The sequence below is a fragment of the Zootoca vivipara genome, chromosome 9 (assembly GCF_963506605.1).
Source record: "Zootoca vivipara chromosome 9, rZooViv1.1, whole genome shotgun sequence".
In the NCBI taxonomy this organism is placed as follows: Eukaryota; Metazoa; Chordata; class Lepidosauria; order Squamata; family Lacertidae; genus Zootoca; species Zootoca vivipara.
In genome coordinates this window covers 15402473-15424732 of record NC_083284.1, presented here as the reverse complement: position 1 = coordinate 15424732, position 22260 = coordinate 15402473, and the positions used below count along the sequence as shown (strand labels likewise).

The 22260-nt window shown below is 43.4% G+C and overlaps 1 protein-coding gene across 1 annotated transcript; it reads right to left on the bottom strand.

Moving 5' to 3' along the window:
• Positions 1–2918: 2918 nt before the first annotated feature.
• Positions 2919–19359, bottom strand: IBSP (integrin binding sialoprotein). The gene is made up of 6 exons (XM_035114091.2): positions 19306–19359; positions 17395–17445; positions 17225–17296; positions 13161–13235; positions 6409–6528; positions 2919–3645 (listed from the first exon to the last, which is right to left on the bottom strand). The coding sequence occupies exons 1-6, from the start codon at positions 19357–19359 to the stop codon at positions 3076–3078; spliced, it is 942 nt and encodes a 313-aa protein (XP_034969982.2). The 3' UTR covers positions 2919–3075.
• Positions 19360–22260: the final 2901 nt, after the last annotated feature.

Genomic DNA, 22260 nt, shown 5'->3' with positions numbered 1-22260 from the left:
CACCAGCACACGGGATAAGTTGATATTACAGAGGGGATGGAGGAACCTGGCGCTGAGCCACCGTTTTTATTGGAAGCTGTTCTATGTGACACCAGGATGGGAGATCTGCAGCCTTCTAGGTGATGGGCCTGGACTACAACTCCCATCATCCGCTGCTGGCTGGGGCGGATGGGAGTTAAAAAGTCCAGCAATATCTGGAGGGATGTGTACTTCCCTGTTGTATGGCACAGTTCCAAACTCAAGTGTGGTTTTGTAGCTTCCCTTCCACCTTATTTATCATCATGGGTGTTGAACTAAAAGTGATAAAAGTTAAAAGAAGGGCGACATCGAGTGAGTCAGAGCAATTATGTTCTGCTTTTTTGAGTACCCCGGGAATGCACTTTTGCCTAATTGGTTGTAATTGCAGCTTTTATTAAGTATACAAAAAATAGTTGCTGTGGAAACTTTAGGGAGTAATTGGTCTATTTTGCTTGAGTTTCTGTAGGCAGCAAGTCTCCTTAGCCAGATGCATTAAGCAAATTTGAAGCAGGGTAAGGAAATATACCTGTGGGCTGAGCTTAGGTAAGTTAAAATGTAAGGCAGCTCACAGGGTGAAGAAAGAGGAGGCAGGGAATAAAATAGCAAACAAAGTTTGATTGCCAGACCAGTACCATGCCAGGTCAATACCCGTGAAAGCTTAAAAATTTGCTGTGGTATTAAAATAAATGCAGAGCATGGGCAAATGGTAGATAAAATAGGGAGCTAACTGCTCATAATCCCCATTTAGATTTATTAATAGGTTCTGGTTTTCCAGTCTGCTGCTTTTATTAAAATAATTAAAATAATGGCCATAATGCGCAATCATTTTACTGGCATAAATCATTGCTATGGCAACAGCTAAGGAGCGAAATATTGTGGTTTTGATTGATGAGTAATTTCAAATAACCTCCTCTGGATTAATCTATGTTAGAAAACCCCAGCAGGTGTATGGAGGTCCTGGGCTGGCCAGACAACAGGACCTCCCTCATGTGGGTCCAAGGGAAAGCAGAGCACCATGTTTGGCACCAACTTGGCTGCAGGAGTTGCCGGAAGGAGGCGTACATCGCGCCATCCAACCATCTTAGTCAGGCATCCCCAAACTGCGGCCCTCCAGATGTTTTGGCCTACAACTCCCATGATCTCTAGCTAACAGGACCAGTGGTCAGGGATGATGGGAATTGTAGTCCAAAACATCTGGAGGGCCAAAGTTTGGGGATGCCTGATCTTAGTGATTCCACTCCTTAGCCTTTTCGTCTCCTGAAGATATCCCGTGGGGCAGTGGAGGCCTGGGTTAAGAGCTTTCCTTCTCCTAGGTTGGGCTAATAACCAGAGTATAATTATTGATAGAGTTTCCCTTCCTCTTCAGAGAAGGGGAACCTGTGGTCCGATGTTGAACTACAATTCCCATCATTCCTGACCACTGAACATGCTTCCTGGGACTGATGGGAGTCCAATAACATCTAGTAGGTTCCCCATTCCTCCCCTGTCTGCTTACTGCTAAAGTATTATGTTGTGTGAGCATCAGCTCATATGTACTGCTAGTCAGGTAGAAGACATTGCATGCAGAATGGTGAGACTTGTGTGCTGTTTACTCGGTTGAAGGGAAGTCATAATGTGGAAGAGGAAGCAGTCATCAAAGCCAGTTTACATTTTTTCACACACATGACATACCTGAATAGAAATGCACAAGGGAATGTGGAAGTTATACACTGTTTTGGGGGCTGCAACTTGAAAACCTATCTGCAGTGTTATCTGCGTCCAAACATGAAAAAGTGTGTCGAGAAGTTTCTGGTCCCATATATTTGTCAGGATTAGGAGTGGAGGGGAAATTCCAGTGTGCATTTAAAGCCTAATGATCAATTTTCACACTTTCTGAAGCACTGCATGTGAAACAAAACACAGCAGTTCTTCAGAATTCGCACCTCTCTGAATTTTGCAATGCAGTTCTCCAACCAAATGGTGTTTACAACAATGCATTGGGGAATGTGTGCATGAAAACGATGCTATTAGTGAAGATAACACAAGAAAAATGCATTGCTATGGGAAACTGCTTTCAAAAATACATACATTAGTCAAAAGTGCATATAAAAATGTGTTTATTAGGAGAATTTACACTGAAATTCTGATTATTTTCCATTATTATCCCCTCCCCCCCCAGAAATATTCCATTTTGCTGCAAGATGTGTGGAGAACTGCATTTAAGGTTGGAAGATGAAACTCTGGGAGAACTGAATCTTACAGATCCTTTCATTCCTAGTCAGGATCTGGATGTGAATGTTTTATGGTTATGCCACATAATGTTTACATCAGCTCTTGAATTATAAGGGGTAGTGGGCGCTCAGCCTTGTTACATTTTATGATAAATCCCATTGCTCTTATTTTCAGAAGGCTTTTGGGGACATAGTTTGGCTAAAGTTAGGGGATTCAGTAGATGGGATATGTATATTTCATAACGGGGTCCCCTACCTTTCTCTCATCCTATGGCTTCACCCATAATTTGAGTACTGGGTTTTATACTGTTCAAGCTAAGCAGATTTCAGCCTGGCTGGATAGGATGACCTCCGGGTGCCCCATGAAAACTGCTCTGCGCTTTCCAAAGGCAACGTGGAACGAAATGAAACTCGCCTGACAATTTCATCATTCTTTATCTTTACTTAGAGCAAATTCAGCCTGCACATTGTTTCAAAACTCATCTTCACTTTAATAGAGCATGTACAGCAGACGACACACTTCAGTTTGACAATAACTCCATTTGACACACACCATTTTCTTCCGAACCATTTTAAAAACAAAACTGCAAACCCTACAAAAAGTCCACAACGGGTACATGAATACTGGTCAAAAGCCCAACATATATATATATATATATATATATATATATATATATATATATATATATATACACACCAGACAAAAAGAATACATTTTCATAGTTAGCAATAAAAACAGACAGCAACCTCCATTCTCACTTAAAAGGCACCATGCTATATTGTGATACATCTTCCTGAGTAGGCCTTTGCGAAAACATTAAGCAGGCCAAGAGACGGCTTCTTTTCTTCATTGGTTGTAGTAGTAATCTTGGCCATAGACGTCGTACCCATGGCCTTTGTAGTAGCTATACTCGTCCTCATAGGCTCTGAAAGTATCCCCTCGGGGTTGCCCATTCTCACTTGCGTAGTATTCTGTTTGAACCTCATAGCCATTCTCGTAACCGGTGGTGGTGGTGGTATCGTACGGCCACGGCTCTTCAGAGGGCGTGTCATAGTGCCACTGCTCCTCCGTGGTGGTTTCGTATTGGCCCTGATACTCCGTGGTGGGGAGGACTGTGGGGAGCAGGGTGGTTGGAACGGCAGTGGTCGCTTCATTTTCTTCCCCTTCTTCCTCCTCCTCCCCTCCATTGCCACCATTTCCGTTTTCTTCCGTGGTGCTGTTGGTGCTTGTGCTGTTGGCGCCGCTTCCGTTCTCGTCCACCGCCTCTGCTTCTTCCTCTTCCTCCTCTTCATTTTCTTCTTCTTCGTCACTGTCTTCCTCTCCCTTCCCTCCTTTTTCGGGAGCTTTGTCCTTTTCGCCCTTTCTAGCTGCTCCTCCGTTTCCAGGTTTCTCCAGGGGCTCTTTCTTTACGGGGCCCTGCATGGACACATCAAATATTGGGGGAGGCGGGAAGTGGAGGAAAACCCAGAATTAGGAAGGAGGAAGGTGATTCAAGGCAATGCAAAATATGAAAGCTCGGAACATAGTACAGTGGAACCTCGGTTTATGAACACCTCGGTTTATGAATTTTCGGTTTATGAACACCGTGGACCCATCTGGAACGGATTAATTCATTTTCCATTACTTTCAATGGGAAAGTTCGCTTCAGTTTATGAACGCTTCAGTTTATGAACAGACTTCCGGAACCAATTACACCCATGCTTCAGTTTATGAACGCTTCAGTTTAAGTACTCCGCGGACCCATCTGGAACGGATTAATCCACTTTCCATTACTTTCAATGGGAAAGTTCGCTTCAGTTTATGAACACTTCAGTTTATGAACACCGCGGACCCATCTGGAACGGATTAATCCACTTTCCATTACTTTCAATGGGAAAGTTCGCTTCAGTTTATGAACGCTTCAGTTTATGAACAGACTTCAGGAACCAATTGTGTTCATAAACCGAGGTACCACTGTATAGCAACTTGTCCCACTAATCAACAGACCATGTCTGCATGTGATCCCAAATAGCAGTGAACAGGAGTTGTCTAACCCACTACATGATACAACTCTGACCATGTATATATTAGCAGCACTGTTCGAAATTCGCCAGGCGCATTTTCCACCTGGCTATTAGCCACTTGTGACCAAGTGAAGATGCCCGGGTGCTAGGATCTCCACCATCTGGAGGTGCATGCCTGGGGAATCCTCGCACCTTGACTCTTTTCACACCCTAGCAATGCACCCTGTAGAATCTTATCCATTTTATTTCATCCGTATTGTTCAATAAGAATGAATTTCAGGAACCAAAAAGTTTTATTGAAAAATACGACTTTCCAACTCTCTGGCCCCAAAATGGCAGCTAAGCATTCCGTTTGGGTGGCTGTAACCCTGGTTTAAGGAGACATTTGGCGCCTAGCTTATATATCTGAGTTTCTAACTCTGATTAGCACAGGCATAGGCAAACTCGGCCCTCCAGATGTTTTGAGACTACAATTCCCATCATCCCTGACCACTGGTCCTGTTAGCTAGGGATGATGGGAGCTGTAATCCCAAAATATCTGGAGGGCCGAGTTTGCCTATGCCTGGATTAGCGTTTTAAAATGCAGCGAGGTTGTTTTCGCACTACTGTTTCCCATTGCATTTGCCACATTGCTGTACACACTAGAGAGGGGCTGGGGATGCCTTCACCTGGTGCCCTTTACCTGTTTGGTTTCCCTGTACCTGCAACCCCTCCCAAACGTCTACTGATGAAGCTGCCATCTGCACATACGCTGTCATCTGTGCATGTGCCACAGCTTTTTCAAATGTACTCTTGGCTTCACTGCCAAGTGAGTGCAATTACCATTTTCATACTGGATGGAAGGTGATCTGGAGGAAAATGCAGAAAGCGGCAGCATTCCTCAAGAAGCTACAGGGTAGATATGGACTGTGGCTCATGTCATGTGCTCTGGGCAGCCTTCCAGGGGCCAGAAGCTACAGTGGGTGGAGAAATGAATATGGGGTTGCCATATCTTGAAGAGCCAAAAAGAGGACGCTATGACGACTCTCATTTTAAATACTTCTTCTATATGTAGGCTATAAGAAGCTGTGGTATATTGCTGAGGGTGGAAGGAGAAGAGAAGAGGGAAGCAAGTCTTTAACCGCCAGGTCTCATCCAGAAAGTATGGCCCAGAGACATTTTGGCAAATTTTAAAATACCCACCGGGACAGAAATTTGACCCCTGAAAAAGAGGGCCTGTCCTGGAAAAAGAAACAGCCAAGCAAGAGGGGATAAAGCAAGAGGGGCAAGGGGTGTGGCTAAGGAGAAGGGTGTGGCCTGGCCAAAGTCCATTAGGCCAGAGGGAGAGGTCCAGGAGGTTGTACCTGTCATCGCAGGTGTGTGTGTGTGTGTGTGTATGTGTGTATGTGTATGTGTATATGTATATGTATGTGTATATGTATATGTATATGTACATATGGCTCCAATACTTTGGCCACCTCATGAGAAGAGAAGACACCCTGGAAAAGACCCTGATGTTGGGAAAGATTGAGGGCACAAGGAGAAGGGGACGACAGAAGACGAGATGGTTGGACAGTGTTCTCGAAGCTACGAACATGAGTTTGACCAAACAGCGGGAGGCAGTGGAAGATAGGAGTGCCTGGTGTGCTATGGTCCATGGGGTCACGAAGAGTCGGACACAACTAAACAACAAAATATAGGCTATATGTACAGTATATGTGCTATATAAAGCTCTTGACTTTAAACTGAATAGTCCAACAATTCCCGTGTAACCGTTTGGAACAGATTTGTTAACCTTACTTCTGTTACACAAAACTCTATTTGTGTTAGCTGTTTTAGGGTGCAAACCCATGTCCGCATTCCACCTGCTGAAGGGCCATAGGATATGGTGGAAGTCCTGCTGTGTCTGTAGAGGACCAGATTTGCTGCTGCCATGACAGATCTGCCCCTGTCTGAGTTGGATGAGGAGCATGGCATGGGAGCGGGCAGGGAAGCTTTAACCCTTTGCCCCCACAGCAGTCCTGTTCTGAATCATCTGTCCTCCACCCCGCTCTTTGCAATGTGAGGGGAACTTGCCTTAATGCTATTAAGAAGAAAGCATCCCATGATACGGGATGGTTTGAGGCAACAGGCTGGTAGCACCAACTTGTACAGCTTTCAATTTATTGCAAGGGTATTAAAGGTCCACCAATCTTACCTGCTTAGGAGGTGTGGCTATGCTAGTGCCCTTTTTATCTCCGGTCACTGGCGCAGTGGGAGCCTCTGTGGCCTCTTCATTCTCCTTTCCACCTTCATTGTTTTCTTCATTTGACTGTCCCTGGAAATGTATCAAAAACCAGGAATCTCAGAATTAATTTCAACTTCAGTAGATGCAGCAACCACTGGTCTTCTGCGTTTATAGAATGGGCAACTCTCCCTCTCCTTCCATTTCTTATGTGTGCAATAACCATATATCATCAGATTATGACTGCTGCATAGAGAAGACATTAAACAGCTCTTTATGCATTATATGAGGAATACCTTTGTGTGATGCTCAAAAGCCTGCACTGTCATTAAACAGTGACCTAAATTATAGCACCTGTCCACCTCCCGCTTTGAAATCATCCCAGCTCAACAGAGTCCATGGTGTGTGTGAGAGAGATCGAGACAGGGGACTCAGCTATACAGCTGCAAATAAAAACATTTTGAATGTGTTGTAAAGTGCAATATACTATCGTGACACAAGATGGCGGTTGTGAGCTATAGCAAATTCAAAGCATTTTTCAAAACGATTTTTTTAAAAAAAAGCATTTTCACAATGTTTTTAACATGTGTGCAGATTCCATCAGACAGACAGAGAACGAGACGATAGATAGCTCCACATGCCAGATCAAATGAAATGGAAACACTGCTAACCATATTTTATAAAAAACAACAACAACAGACGAAGCTTGAAAAAATGTTTCCAGGCTAATATTGGAATGATGATCCAAATGCACACGTGTTGCATTGTGGAAACACAACTAGTATCTGGTATTTATTCTAGAGCAGGGTTCAGCAAACTTTTTCAGCAGGGGGCCGGTCCACTGTCCCTCAGACCTTCTGGGGGGCCAGACTATATTTTGGAAGAAGAAGAAGAAGAAAAATGAACGAATTCCTATGCCCCACAAATAACCCAGAGATGCATTTTAAATAAAAGGACACATTCTACTCATGTAAAAACACGCTGATTCCCGGACCATATGGATTTAGAAGGGGATTGGGCCAGATCCGGCTCCGGGGCCTTAGGTTGCCTACCCATAGAGCAATCAATAGTGTTGTGATATGTAAACGCTGCCAAGGAATTTGCAATGAGTGCTTAAAACCTCAACAGGAGATCCTTTCCATATGATGTTGGAATTGGGTCTTTCATTTGGTGGCACCTACCCTTCAGAATCTCCATTATATATCAGACTGATGCCTACTGAAGACCTTTCTTAGGAACAAGCCTTTTGAGTGGCTATATATATAGCTCAGTTGGTGCATCATGAGACTCTTACTCTCAGGGATGTGGGTTCAAGCCCCGTGGTGGGCAAAAAAGCTTCCTGCATTGCAGGGGGTTGGTCTAGATGACTCTCATTGTCCCTTTCAGTGCTATGATTCTGTGGTCTTCATTCCAGTCTCTGCCTGCATTGGATTTGAAACTTCTTTTTATGTATGAAATTGTTTTTATGTATGTATTCAGCGCAAAAACAAAACTATACCGTGATAAAGCCCTGAAACGAGATATTGATAAAGTGAAAGATATTAAAACTAAACTAATAATTGTTCAAAAACAAAAACAAAATTAGCTTAAATCTCCCAAAAGAAACCTTGATGTAGAGAAAACATAAATTTCTCAAAGAAACCTCTAAATAAAGTAAACCTTGACGAGGTGCTGGTTGAGTAACTTGTTTCACTGGAAAATCTCTATCCATTTCCTTAGAAGGAAAATATTTAGGGGCTGAGGTTTTCTTATCAAAAACTAGACAGGAACTGTAGACTCTGAAAAGAACTGAAGGTTACACTGCAGTCTGGGGTAAAATCCCCCCCAAATAAGACTCTAGTTTTGTTTAAACCAAAGGTTGGCTAATCCTATGAGACAGTTCAAATAATGAATATCATAGCTATTTGAAAAAGATTAGAGGGCTGTAAAAGCTCTCCTAGTTGTGATGTTATAATGCCATTGCTAAGACTGCTGCTATGTATGTATGGCTGATGTTTTTACTGTGAAATCGCATTGACATATTTTATGGGAAGCGGTTCATAAAGGGAATCAAATAAACAAATAACCCCAGGCTTCGATGGGAGGCCGTTGGCGGGCGGCAGAGGGTCGCAGAAGAAAAACAGTGGTTGGAAGAAGTCTAAATAACTCATTTGCACCTGCCTCTAGTCCATTGCAAATTGCTCCCGCTGCACTGTTTGGCCAGGAGCTCAGCTAAATGTGTAGTTTTGGCATCAGGGACATTTTCAAAAGGCAAGATGTTCATTTCTCATACTAAGGATGCATACACATTTTAAGATTTAAATTGGTTTGACTGAGAGATGGGGGATTAGGGCACTTTCTGCTACAGCTGTCATCAAGGCAACTACCTGATATTTGAAGGGCGAACTGGGAAAGTGAATCTCAGGTCCTGGATCAAACCTGATCTCAAACATTTGCACTGGCACCAGCGCCCCCAATGCTGGCACAAGCTCACCGCAAACTGGCCTAACGTCATGTTTTGCAGCGTTGCTCTGGCATTGCTGTTGGTCAGAGAAAGCTAAGTACTTCTGTTCTTAGGATCAGGTGGTTAAAACACTTAAAATAAGTTGTCGTGCAGTGCCAGTAAAAACCTACGTTATTTTCTTCTCTATTGCGAGAACTTGCAAAATTGCATGGTGTGGGTGGCTATTTGGATAGCAATCTGAGAGCATCGCAACCTCTATAAAAAGCAATTATAGTGTTCTTGTTTGTTTAAATGTTCCTGAGGTTCTGCTTTTGTTGAGGCTGGACATAGCCAGTAGCAAAACCATTGAGATGGATCCGAGAAATACAGTGGCGCTTTCTGAATGTTCGCAAGTGACATTCTGCTTTTCTACATACTGAGGCTTGTGAATAGAAGCCTCCAGCTGTCTATCACGGCAGCTTGGAATCCCAAGAGCCCTCTTTCGACTGCAGTATTAAATTACTACCACTTACATCCTTGTCAGCACCTGACAGAAGAGTGGAGGAACAGGGAAGTGCTGCCAGGATAGGTAAATAGGTGAGCAACAGCTCTGAAGGAAGGGATGTAATGAAGCACCCCAGTTCCCTGTAGCAGCTGTCAGCTACTACAGTCAACTGGAGGCTTCTATGTGATTCCCCCCCCCATTGTTCCTTTGAACATATTTTCAAATGACTTAAAGTTTCTTAAGATTGCAACAAAAATTTATCAGGAAATATAATGTTTTTATTTAGTGCATTTCCATCCACCCCTGAAGGGCTGTTTGTAATGTAAGTCTTACCAGGATTGGTAAGGTTTTGCAACCTAATTCAAAAGATCCCTGCATTGCATGGGGTTGGACTAGAGGACCCTCGTTGTCCCTTCCAACTTTACAATTCTATGATTCTATGACTGTGCTAACTACCTACTATTTTCCCCTTGCAGCCCCACATGTCTTCAATTCCCCCTTCCCCACTTTGTTCATTTTAAAATCCCTAATTTACACTCCCACCTCTTTGAATATATATATTTTTAATCCACATACATTTAGTAAATTGTGTTTTAGAGTAGTTTTCTCCATACCATTCTAATTACTGTACTAATTGCTTCCTAACAAAATACATTATGGACAGAGGGTACAGTGCAAACACTGGCCCTGGTGTTCAGACCTCCTGCTCCCCCCCCCAAAAAAAGCATTGACACAGGATAATTGCCTCTCAAATGCAAATTACAGCCTAGCAGAGCTGGTAATAAATAGATCTTTACCTCTAAAGCCCTATTCTGTTGTAATTAGGGTTGCCAACTGTGAGGATAGTTTGTTTGTTTGCTTCTTTGGAAAGACAGTTCCCACCTTTCCATTTTAAAGACTATACTCAAGGCAGTTTTTCAGCAAGTATTAAACACACAATATATATATATAATTCAATAAATATGAAGTTTTAGTGTTTTGACTATCTTCTTCAAGAGAAGAATCAGAATCTCCATCCCATCTTGTTTTTGCATGAATCTGCCATTAAAAAAAAACTCTGTGAAAATCTGTATTTAAATATATATTTCTGAATGCATTTATCAGTATACTTTATCTCACGGTACACTTTTATAAACATATTTTTATCCTAAAATACATATTTCTAAAGGTACTTTGGTACGTTTTACGGTGTTCACACAACATATTCAGTAAATGTACAGTCTATACCTGTGTACGCAGATAGTTGAGCTGTAGGCTTGTGGAGTTATTCACATGTAACTTTCACTGGGTGTACAGTTTGTGTGCCTGTGTGCACAACAGCTGAGCTGTACAAGTCAACAAGTGTACACGCTTTCACACAAACCCTGGTACGTCTGTAGAGACTGCTTGTGACTTAGGACCACAAACAGCCAAGAGAGACAACTCCTTCCCCCCCAAAAAACACGGGAACTGTAGTTAGAGGTGCTGGGAATTGTAGCTCTCTGGTGGGGGGAACTACAATTCCCAGGATTCTTTAGGGGAAGCCAAGTGCTTTAAGTGTATGGTATGCAGTATGCAGCCAGAGAGAGAGAGAGAGAGAAAGGGGGTTGCCTAATTAAGGACAGGAGGTTAGGGACCCCACCAACTCTCCTTCTTTGACCAGAAGCTCCTTCTGTTCACACAGAAGAAGTTAGGATGCAAAACAAGGTGTTTGTCTCCTTAAAATAATTGTTTCTTATAACTCTTGCCACCAGGTTGCTTCACATGGAAGCCCAATTTGGCACTTCTTCTGATCCACCAGGTGTCATCCTTTGCCCTCAGTTACCAGGCACTGTTCTGTTTTGCCTCTATTCTACCAGGCTCCACTTTGTGATCCATCGAGTCTCACCCTCTAGTTTCCAGATTCTGCCCCTAAATCTCAGGGTCTGAGCCTCAGGAGAGCTGGCTAATTGTCACGGTGACAAGGAGAACCCTACTCAGAAGTAAATCTCCATTTTTGAAGCCACAGAGAACCTATGAAAGAGCCTTTATGGGGAAAGCCAACAAGGCTTTCTCTAGTAACCAGAGAAATAGTAAAAGGTTGGGCAAGATGGTGAAGCCTACATTTAACTTAGACCCACCCCAATAACTGTTCATAAAAACAACGCCCTAACAGAATGGCCCCAGAAGGCTCAGGGCTTGAGACAAATGTGTGTAGAGTTCTGATTCTCATGCAGGAAGTTCATTTACATGGGAGAAAACATCTGCCCCCCAAATACAATAGAACATAGTGGCACTCTTGTAGCTTTTGACATCCAAGTCAGGCCAAAAAAAAAAATCATTTTTATAAATACTCTTGTGTCTAAGCACATATTGACCCAACAGACCATAACGGTACTGAAATGAAGAAGCTATTCCAAGCTGTTCAGGTAAAATATGTGTTCCCCAAATAACATGTATACCAAGATACATATTTACTTAGGAGATTATATCGGCTCTCGGGGAGCTAACACGGTCCTGAGGTAAATAAAAACATGGAGGAGATGCACAACAGCCAACACTGCAAATACGCCAGGGCTCAGACCTGTGTCAGGGGCCATTGCTCTTTGTGGACACATTGTCCCTTTTTGTGTCAATGGGCTTGCTTTCTGCTTGACTGAGGTGGGTCTTCTTGTGGATGGCTCTTTGGGGACAATCCACAGGAAATAAGACTCAAGTCCACTGGCTTAAGGAGACCTAAGTCCTATTGATTAAAGTGGGGCTGAGGAGTAGTGAGAAAGCCCTCCCTGGATTCTACCAGGTTGTGGATTGAGTGGACTTTGTATAGTTGAGGGCGCAGGTGGAGAAGCAGGGGAAAGGCTAGGCTCAACCTTCCTCCTTAACATAACTATTTTCTTAATGTAGGAAGTGATATCTGGTTTTCAACATCACAGTATATCACCAACTAAACATCTAATGTACCAATACAGTCGTACCTTGGAAGTCGAGCAGAATCAGTTCCGGAAGTCCATTAGACTTCCAAAATGTTTGCAAACCAAGGCACAGCTTCCGATTGGCTGCAGGACGTTCCTGCAGCCAATCGGAAGCCGCAGGTGCTGTGCCAGACGTTCGGGTTCCAAACAAACCGGAACACCCACTTCCGGGTTTGCAGTGTTCGGGAGCCAAAATGTTTGAGTTGCAAGGCGTTCGTCAACCAAGGTACAACTGTATATCACAATGTCTGAAATAAGGATGGAGCTATGTAGAGGCATTGTCTGGCTTCATGGTTTTCCCCACATTGTGATTTTTGCATAACACACACACACACACACACACACACACACACACACACACAAACACACATTATGACTCACGATATATTGCCAGGTCAAAAATTATGAAACCGTTATCACAATATGCACTCCCAATCGGTTTTGGATCATATACCGATCCTATATATCACAAGGTGTTTCTTTAAATCATAATTCTTTAGATATGTGATTATCCTTATAAAAGAACACCTGAGGGTGAATTAAAGCTTACCTGCCCAAGTACTAAAGAACAAAATATTATTGAATGGTTCACCTGAGGGCCATAACAACTGCATTGGTATAAATGGACAAAAGTCACGTCTGTCTCTAAACCTTTGGCTCTCACAAGCTCTCACTATGTCTTTAAGGGTTACTTCTTGTTTAGATGACTTGAGACTTAAAAAATATTGCAAGGAACCAGAATGGAAACTTGTGGGCAGTTAGTAATCGTCACCATGGACGCTTTGCAGAGTACAGTCTATAAAAACAATCCTGGTTGTTTTCTTATGCTCCTTGGTTTGTTGTGACCAATGCCAAACACGTCTCTTACCGCTTCTTCTTCTTCCTCCTCCTCCTCTTCTGAACTATCACCACCATAGCCTTCTTCAGATGAGTCACTGTTAAACTAAAATGAAATACAATTGTGAGGCATTTCCCGTATTTTTATCACAAAACAGAATGCTGAATTATACACATGTAAATGGTCAACTTCAGTTCTCAGAAAAACACACACACACCCCAAACAGCAACAATCCCATCTGCACTATACATTTAAGGCAGTATCATCCCACTTTAAATAGTCACGTCTTCCCCCAAAGAATCTTGGGAACTGTAATTTGTTAAGGGTGATGAGATTTGTTGGGACACACACACACACACACACACCCCATTCCGCTCACAGAACTACTATTCCCAGAGGTCCTTGGGAAAAGGGATCAATTGTTAAACCAATCTGGGAATTACATGTATAGCACAGAAGGGGCTTAGTAGCCCACATGCTTGTTATGCATATATGAAACTTTACGTTTAAAGTTTAAAACCGGAATTTCTCCGGTTTGTTCTGTGTCCTGCTGACACTGTGAAAGTTATTTCTTTTTTCTTTATTAGATTTATAGACCGCCCTTCATCATAAGATCTCTGGGCGGCTCACAGAATAAAACGCAGGGTAAAAAGAAGTAATTAATTAAAAACAAAACAGCAAAACAATATCCCCACCCTTCCCACAGACACATTTAAAAGGTTGTAGAGGGGAACATTTTTGGCTGGCGCCTCTATCTTATCTATCTATCTATCTATCTATCTATCTACCTATCTACCTATCTACCTATCTACCTATCTACCTATCTAAAGGTAAACGGTAAAGGGGCCCCTGACCATCAGGTCCAGTCGTGTCCGACTCTGGGGTTGCAGCGCTCATCTCGCTCTATAGGCCGAGGGAGCCAGCGTTTGTCTGCAGACATCTTCCGGGTCATGTGGCCAGCATGACAAAGCTGCTTCTGGTGAACCAGAGCAGTGCACGAAAATGCCGTTTACCTTCCTGCCGGAGCGGTCCCTATTTATCTACTTGCACTTTTGGATGTGCTTTCGAACTGCTAGGTGGGCAGGAGCTGGGACCGAGCAATGGGAGCTCACCCCATTGCAGGGATTCGAACCACCGACCTTCTGATCAGCAAGCCCTAGGCTCTGTGGTTTAACCCACAGTGCCACCTGTCCTATCTATCTATCTATCTATCTATCTATCTATCTATCTATCTATCTATCTATCTGCATCTAAACTTTAAAAAGGAGCAAGGATTATGAAAAATGGATGCTACTCAGCTTCTGACCTTCAGCCAAAGAGCTCAGAGGAGCTTATCATAGAATCACATATTTGATTCCCAGAGAGACTTTCATGCAGGCTTTTTATATGGCGGCCGGTCCACTGAACTCCAGACATAGAGCTGCATATTATGCCTTCAGACCCCTTTTTAGTGTTATGGCCTGGACCACTCCTCTCAGCTCACATAGCAATCTACACCTTGGCAATGCTCTCGGGGGGGGGGGGGGATGTCAGCTTCTTCCTATCAGCCACATAAAAAACGGGAATGCTGCAGAAGCATCCTGCATTTTAGGTTAGGAAGTGTTATCCCATTGCAAGCATTAAGGGTCTGAACAGTGTACCTTGAAGTGTACCTAGACACCCAAGCAGTCTACAGATGTTTTGGTTTTCATGTCTATATTGGCCTTAACCTATTTGTTGCAAACCTGTTTATTTTTATGAGGAGGCAAACTAGAAAGATATGAACAGGGTTCATCTTCTACACAGCGAAGCACAAAAATACCTCTGTGCTCAAGAGACATGCCAAACCACTATTCTGCCGGCACATCATTCCCAGAAGTAGGACCATTTTTAGGCTTCTGACATGAGCTATCCTTGAAAACATGTAATTAGCATCCCCCTGCCCCAGCTGGTATCTCTCTCTTACATGCAAGAGTAGGGGTGGAGGGACAATGTCAATTCTGTTTGCGTTTCAAGGTAAACCTGAACTTGCTTAAACAATATGCTATCCTGAAACACAGCCATCCTTTGACATTCACAGTAATCCAAATTTTGCAATACACTTCTCAACAAATTAATGTCTACAAAAATGCATATTACTTAGGTGAAAGCATGCCTAAATTAAATCCAGTTGTGAAAATAACATGCAGAAATGCACTAAATTACGAGAAATGCCTTACAAAAAATGTGTATATTGGTCAAAACTGCATACAAAAAATCTGTTTATTAGGAAAATTCTTAAGGAAATTGCATGAGGATTTTTTCCACACAACTCCCCCCCCCCCAAAAAAAAATTGCTAAAGAAGTGTGGAGAACTGAATAAGATTGGAGAAAATAAGATACTGAAGAGAACCAAAATTGTCAGATCCCTTCCATCCCTATTCAAGAGACTATGTTCAAGACTCCTCCTTATGAAACTGCCATGTGAATAGCTGCAGGCAAAGGTTTTGTTTCCTTTTCTTATCTTTACAGTGGAAGTTGTTATTATAAAAAAATATTGTGACATGTATTCAGAGGCATGAGCCGTGTTATCTCATGTACTGCCTCCCTGGGCCATCAGCATTGATCCCACGGGGACCAGCTTAAAATTCCAAAATTCTAAACACACACACACACACACACACACACACAACTTTCTTTGCGGTGTATGTGGCAAGGAGCTGAAATTACAAAAGGGATTTCACATAGGGTTTGTGGGTTTCATGGTTCTGTGACTTGTATGTCATTTCTGAGGGCTACACGTAGATAAAGGGACCCCTGACCATTAGGTCCTGTCGTGATCGACTCTGGGGTTGCGGCGCTCATCTTGCGTTATTGGCTGAGGGAGCCAGCGTACAGCTTCCAGGTCATGTGGCCAGCATGACAAAGCCGCTTCTGGTGAACCAGAGTAGCACACGGAAACGCCGTTTACCTTCCCGCTGTAGCGGTTCCTATTTATCTACTTGCACTTTTGGGTGTGCTTTCGAACTGCTAGGTTGGCAGGAGCTGGGACCGAGCAACAGGAGCTCACCTCGTTGCGGGGATTCGAACCGCGGATCTTCTGACCGGCAAGCCCTAGGCTCTGTGGTTTAATCCACAGCGCCACCCGCGTCCCGCATAGATGGAGATGGTCTATTAGGGTGAATGGGAGACCCTCTTTTCCAGGGACAGTCCTGGTTTCTGATTTGGTCCTTGAATGTCCTGCTTTTCCTTAGGACATCCTTATTTTCATCAGAGAAATGTTGGCGAGTATAGAGTTATGCAGTGCTTCCCCCCCCCCTGGGGGTATGCAGGTGCATACCCCTAAACATTTTGTGTATCTTTGTACTTCTGTCCATCTACTGTATTTATTTTCCCCGATTTGAACTGTAAAATGGTGATTTTCCTGAGTCAAAATGAGAGTACCCCTAAACATTTTAAAGAAAAAAAGCACTGGAGTTATGTGACCCCCAAATCAAGGAGATAAGCAATTATACAACCTTTAGAAGACATCTGAAGTTAGCGCTATATAGGGAAGATTTTAACGTTTAACGTTTTATTATGTTTTCATATGCGCTGGAAGCAACCCAGCATCGTTGGGGCAATCCAATCAGATGGGTGGGGTATATATAATAAAATTATTATTATTATTATTATTATTATTATTATTATTATTATTGCAAATGTTGAATGGTATGGAATGGTGCACTGTTCAAGCAACCTCATTCTGCCCTTAGCCAACTCCTACTTGTCTGCCTGCTTACCTACATCCATTCCAGAAGGTGGCAGTAGCTGTGGCTTCCTTCTCAGTTTCAACATTGCCATTATAGAACTCAGAAGGGAGGAGAACGACAGCAAAACGATAATTTCTTGTCTGTGCCTCTTATTGGCTCTGACTTCTCCTACTGTTGGCCTCTTACCATTCTGCCACACCAATCTCAATGGACAGCAGTCGCTACTACACAGAGGCAAAACACTAGAGCCATCGTATAAAAATTAATTAGGCTCAAACGGGCCTCTAACTCAGCGTCTGTATTTGCCTTGATTTTGTGTCCCAGTAATGGTTCTTACATTTTAAAAGATTCAGGTTTGGCATTTTAAAAAGGAATTGCATTTACCTGATATCTCTTTACAGGTGGGTAGAGGTAGGGGTACCTATGTAGAAAATACCTATATCTGTTCTTGAATACCTGTCGGAAAAAGAGAAAAGTATTTCAGCTGTCGAATTTAAAGAAAGCATCAACCCATTTCATTTTGAACCGAGAATTTGATTTAGTTGACAACATACTGCATTTTCTTCAGAATCCTCTGATTTGAATCTTCTTCTGAAGTTTTTTACCTACAAGAAAAGAAGAGATTACTTAAGACGGTGGTGATTTTCCTTTTTTTCCTGCTTGCTTAGCTGGGTTTTGGTGCATATCCAAAATATCCACAATAGAAAGGAAAGTGTTCTTTATTTCTTCCACACTTTCAGGCTTCTGATCTGGGGTTGTGTTGAAGTAATTGTATTTTGTCCATACGTTGCACTAAAGTGCTGTTTGCTTCTGCATTAGCTTCACCCCCCACCCCACCCACCCCACACAGCAAACAACAACACCAGAGTGACACCTAGTGATGTATGAAGGATTGGCCTCCATAGATTAAAGCGATTTCTGCTGAGCAAAGAACCAAAACAGTTATCTGTAGTGGGGTGGACCTCACTTTATATCTGTAGGATGCAGCTGGATGGGATACAGAAAAGAGCAGCAGTGTGATAAGAGATATATATCATTCTAAACTGTACTATGTACTATGTGCAGGGATATAAGCAGCCAGAGGTTTCCACCCCATCCTGTGTTGCTTTTGCTTTTGCCATCAGCGTCGCTTCCATTTTGCTGCAGTTCAGCTTCTTCTACACCCTACATTATTCATCTTGCTATTTGCTGTGGCCAAAAGCAATCAAATCAATTCTGTAAGTAATTTCAATGCATCTCACTGGAAAGGAAACCTCAGAAACATGTAACATTTGCAAACTGAAAAAGACAGAGCGAATTTCACTTATGTTCCGTTTCATGATTTCTGTTCTTAACCTCAGATGAACATGTGAATTGCAGCAATTTCTGGTCACATTTCCATTTCCGATGGACTTACCTTGCGTTCCTAAAGGAGGTGATATTTTGATATTTTCACTTCCGTGAGTTAACTTCAAATAATCAAAGCTCTAGGTGGGATACACATTCCCACAAACCCAAGAGCCACATTCCCTTGGGGTTTATTTGCCAAGGGGGGTGCATAGCAGCAGCTCCCATCCATCTATTCAAATTGACACACAAGTGCATCCTATTCATCCATCACCCATTTATTCTCATTCTCTCATTCTCTCTCTCTCTCTCTCTCTCTCTCTCTCTCTCTCTCTCTCTCTCTCTCTCTCTCTCTCTCACACACACACACACACACACACACACGCAGAGAGAGAGAGAGAGAGAGAGAGAGAGAGAGAGAGAGAGAGAGAGAGAGAGAGAGAGAGAGATCCTTTTTGGTAATGCAAATTGCAAGCAAAGGGGACCTAATCTGCATTTGTGACTGCTGTGTGTGGGGGGGGGGAGTCTCTCCACACACTCTCTCCAGGGTCCCAAACTCGATCACGTCCCCATCACCTGCATTTTGTTCCTTTCCCCTTACTCTGTAGTCAACGTGGAAGTCAAGGAGAAGAGATGGGACTGAGAAGCAGAGGCCCCCTGGAGCCGTATGGGAAGGCTCCTTGTACACATCTTCCTTGGATGCTAAGCGGCAGCTGTTTGATTTTGTCTGATGAATGATATTGGTATGTCTTTCTCCTCAACCATGACTTTTGTGGTTGTGGCTGTGGCTAGGCAACTCGGACATCAATCCATGACCAGTCCCACTGGGGACCTCATGCCAACTTATACACACACACACACACACCGTTCTGTTTGCATATCCGCCATCATGGCTGTGTGACCTGAGCAAGAGACAGGCATATTGCCAATATACACAGAATTGTCTTGTAGCATTTCAACGGACCGCCAGCAGGCAGGGCCAGCTGGTAGGAAATTCAATTGCTAGATGCAAAATTGCTAGATGCAAAAACGCAGAACGGAAGGGTCAGTACCCTTCAGAAACAGTTACAAGAAGTGTCATTGAAGTACATGTTCACAATGAATCCCGTGCTACCTAAATAATTGCTGCTTTTACTCACCGAGAAGGCACAAGCTATTCCCAAAATGCAGAGGAAGATTAGGGCTGCCTTCATTTTTCTGATTTCTGGAAATAAAAAAGAAAATACACTTGTGAATCTTCTAGGTTGGGGCACCAGGCATTTATGCACGACAGGTGTTATTTTCACTGTCCTATTCACACAATAAATGTGCAGTAAACACATGAAAGAGGAAACAAGGTTGTGTACACTGGGCCCACCAATGACCTCCATGTGTTCGAGAAATCCTGGTCAGTGTAGACAGAAGTCATCTAGCTGGACTAATGATCTGACTCTGTATAAAGCAATTTCCTAAGTTTCTAGCAGAGCCTACATGCCCTTTTTTGGCAAACTTACAAAGCGTTGCAGCGTCTTGACTGAGAGCCAAAGACCAAGAAGGTCAAAAACCTCAGGGCCAGATCCAGCCCACCCCCCCACCATCAGATGCCGAGGGGACAGATGCGAGGGAATAGGGAGTTTAGGTAAGGTGTCGGAGGACAGAGTTGTTGTTGTTGTTGTTGTTGTTAATTGAATTTATATATCCGGAGATCTCAGGGTGGTTCACAGAAAAGATCACAATACTGTATATAAAACCAAAGAAAAAACAATAACCAATAACCCCACCCCCAGCCACATTTTAAAAGGGTACAGGATGTCAATCAGGTCAATCAAAGACCTTGTTAAAAAGGAACATTTTTGCCTGGCACCTAAAGGTGTATAATGAAGGCGCCAGGCGAACTTCCCTGGGGTGAGCAATCCACAGACGGGGAGTCACTGCAGAGAAGGCCTGTTCTCGTGTTGCCACCCTCTGGACCTCTCAAGGAGGAGGCACCCGAAGGAGGGCCTCAGAAGATGTTATGTAGGCCATGCATGGTTTGCCATGAACCCGCTAAGCTAGCCTGCTGCCTTCAGATAGATGGAGGATGCTGTGCTCTGGGCAGTGCTAAGAAAGCTGCCAGTTCCGGCTGGTTGTGGTTTATGTCTGTGGAATTGGGCAGGAACCATCTTGTCCTCCTTTACCTCAGGCAGCAATGTTCCTTGAGCTGGTACTGCCTACCATGTTGATGGCCTCCCCCTCCCAGGGTTAGTGAGTGGTCCCTCCTCCTATATATTTCTGCTTGGACTTGGTAGAAGATGAGCAGGTGGAGCAGGGCAAGGGCAGAAGTAGCACTCCTCTGATGAGTGCCTTTGCAATTGCTCACAGTGCCCCACAGCAACTTGCTGGAAAAGGGAACGTAGGCCATTGGCCTCAACAATGGTAGACCCTCGGCAGCTGCCTGCGGTTGCTGCCTGCTTGTACCAGGTTTGAAAAGGGCTGCCGCTATTGCATTCACCATATGGTCTGTTCCCTTCATCTGGTGCTCCTCCTCCTCCTCTCTCCCTTGGTCATGTTTTAGTGTGACCAACACGCTTCATCATGTTTCAGCATTGCCAATATACCTTCAGTCTTTCTACATGCAATGAGAATAGCTGTTTTGCTATTTCTTTGCAGCAGAGGAAACTTAAGCAAAACAGAGACACAAAAAATGTTGTACTTGACCTCACATTTGCTGTCAAGATGGAATTAAAAAAAATGTTTTTCTGAAATATGGCTGCCAAACATGTCCTATACTCAAAAGCAACTCTTGATCCTATCATAATCACATGTACTGTATAGATGTACTGTATAGGCATCTATTATGTTACCATCATCCTATCATGTAATGTAGTCCATCGTAGCCTCATGTGATATAATAGGCATCTCTTATTTCACTCTAGCTCCAACTACCCATTCTTTTTGAGAATTTGGCAGTGATATTGCGAGGAACAGCTGCCCTGGAACAGCTCCATGGATCTCAGTGGGATAGGAAGTAATACAAAGTTAATTGAATGAGGCTGGTGCTCCTCAAACCTCAAAACACCAACTCTGGACTGATTCCATGGGCCAACTGTGGGGAAGGTTGAGAGAAGGTGATATCTTTATCTCTTCCCAGTCATCCATCCCTTGTTAACAGACTGGTATGTCAATCCATTCCTTAACAACTTCAGGAGTGGTGGCGGCTATTTTTTTGATCCAAAGGTCATCCTTGTCCTCATATCAGTGGTAGACATTGCCAATAATCGGTGTGGCTAGCCACATGCTCTCTTGAACACAGCTCCTCCTCTTCCTCAACTGATCAGGGTGGATTAACACCTCTTCTCTGCTCAAATCATCAATCTGGTGACTAAAGGGGATGTCTGCATCTCCATCAGGGCACTGGCCTCTGCCTACCCCAGTTCTGTGTCTCTCCCCCCCACCTTTGCCACTACAGTCAAAATTGGTGGAGTCTTGGGGAGCCAGAAAACTTTCTTGTGGGGCTGGATCAGGCCTTGAATTTGGGAGTTAGCCACCCATGTTAGGTAAGTTCCTTGCCAGTAAGGATTGAAATCATAGAACAGGGGGCTGAGTAAACGAGTTTTGAATATTCTGGAATAAATCACAACGGTTACAGCTTTATATGCATTCACTTCATTAAAATAGACCAAGGCCCCTCAATAAATGGTCTAAAGTAATTGATGGTACCCACATCCCTAGTTTGGTTTTCTCAGCATAAAATCTTCACAACTTGGTGCCTTCCACCTGTTGTTGGACTACAACTTCCATCAGCCCCAACCAGAAGGGGATGATAGGAGCTGTTGTCTAAAACATTGGGTGGGAACCTGGTTAGGGAAGGTTGATATGAAGATTGATCCAGGAAGTCCCTCGTCATTTATTTTACTTCCTCCATACAGCAGATGAATTCTCATAGATAGTTTTTTTTTGCTTATGGCCTCCTAATGAGATCGCGGCTGATGTGACGTTTGAGCTACCCAGGTAGCTCCAAGCATGACAGGTATCTGCTAGGCTCAGCCTTGTCTACAGACTGCAGAGAGTATGACAGTGACCTACTCAGTAATGTATGGATTGCTGAGTAAATGAATGGAGAATACTTTGAACAT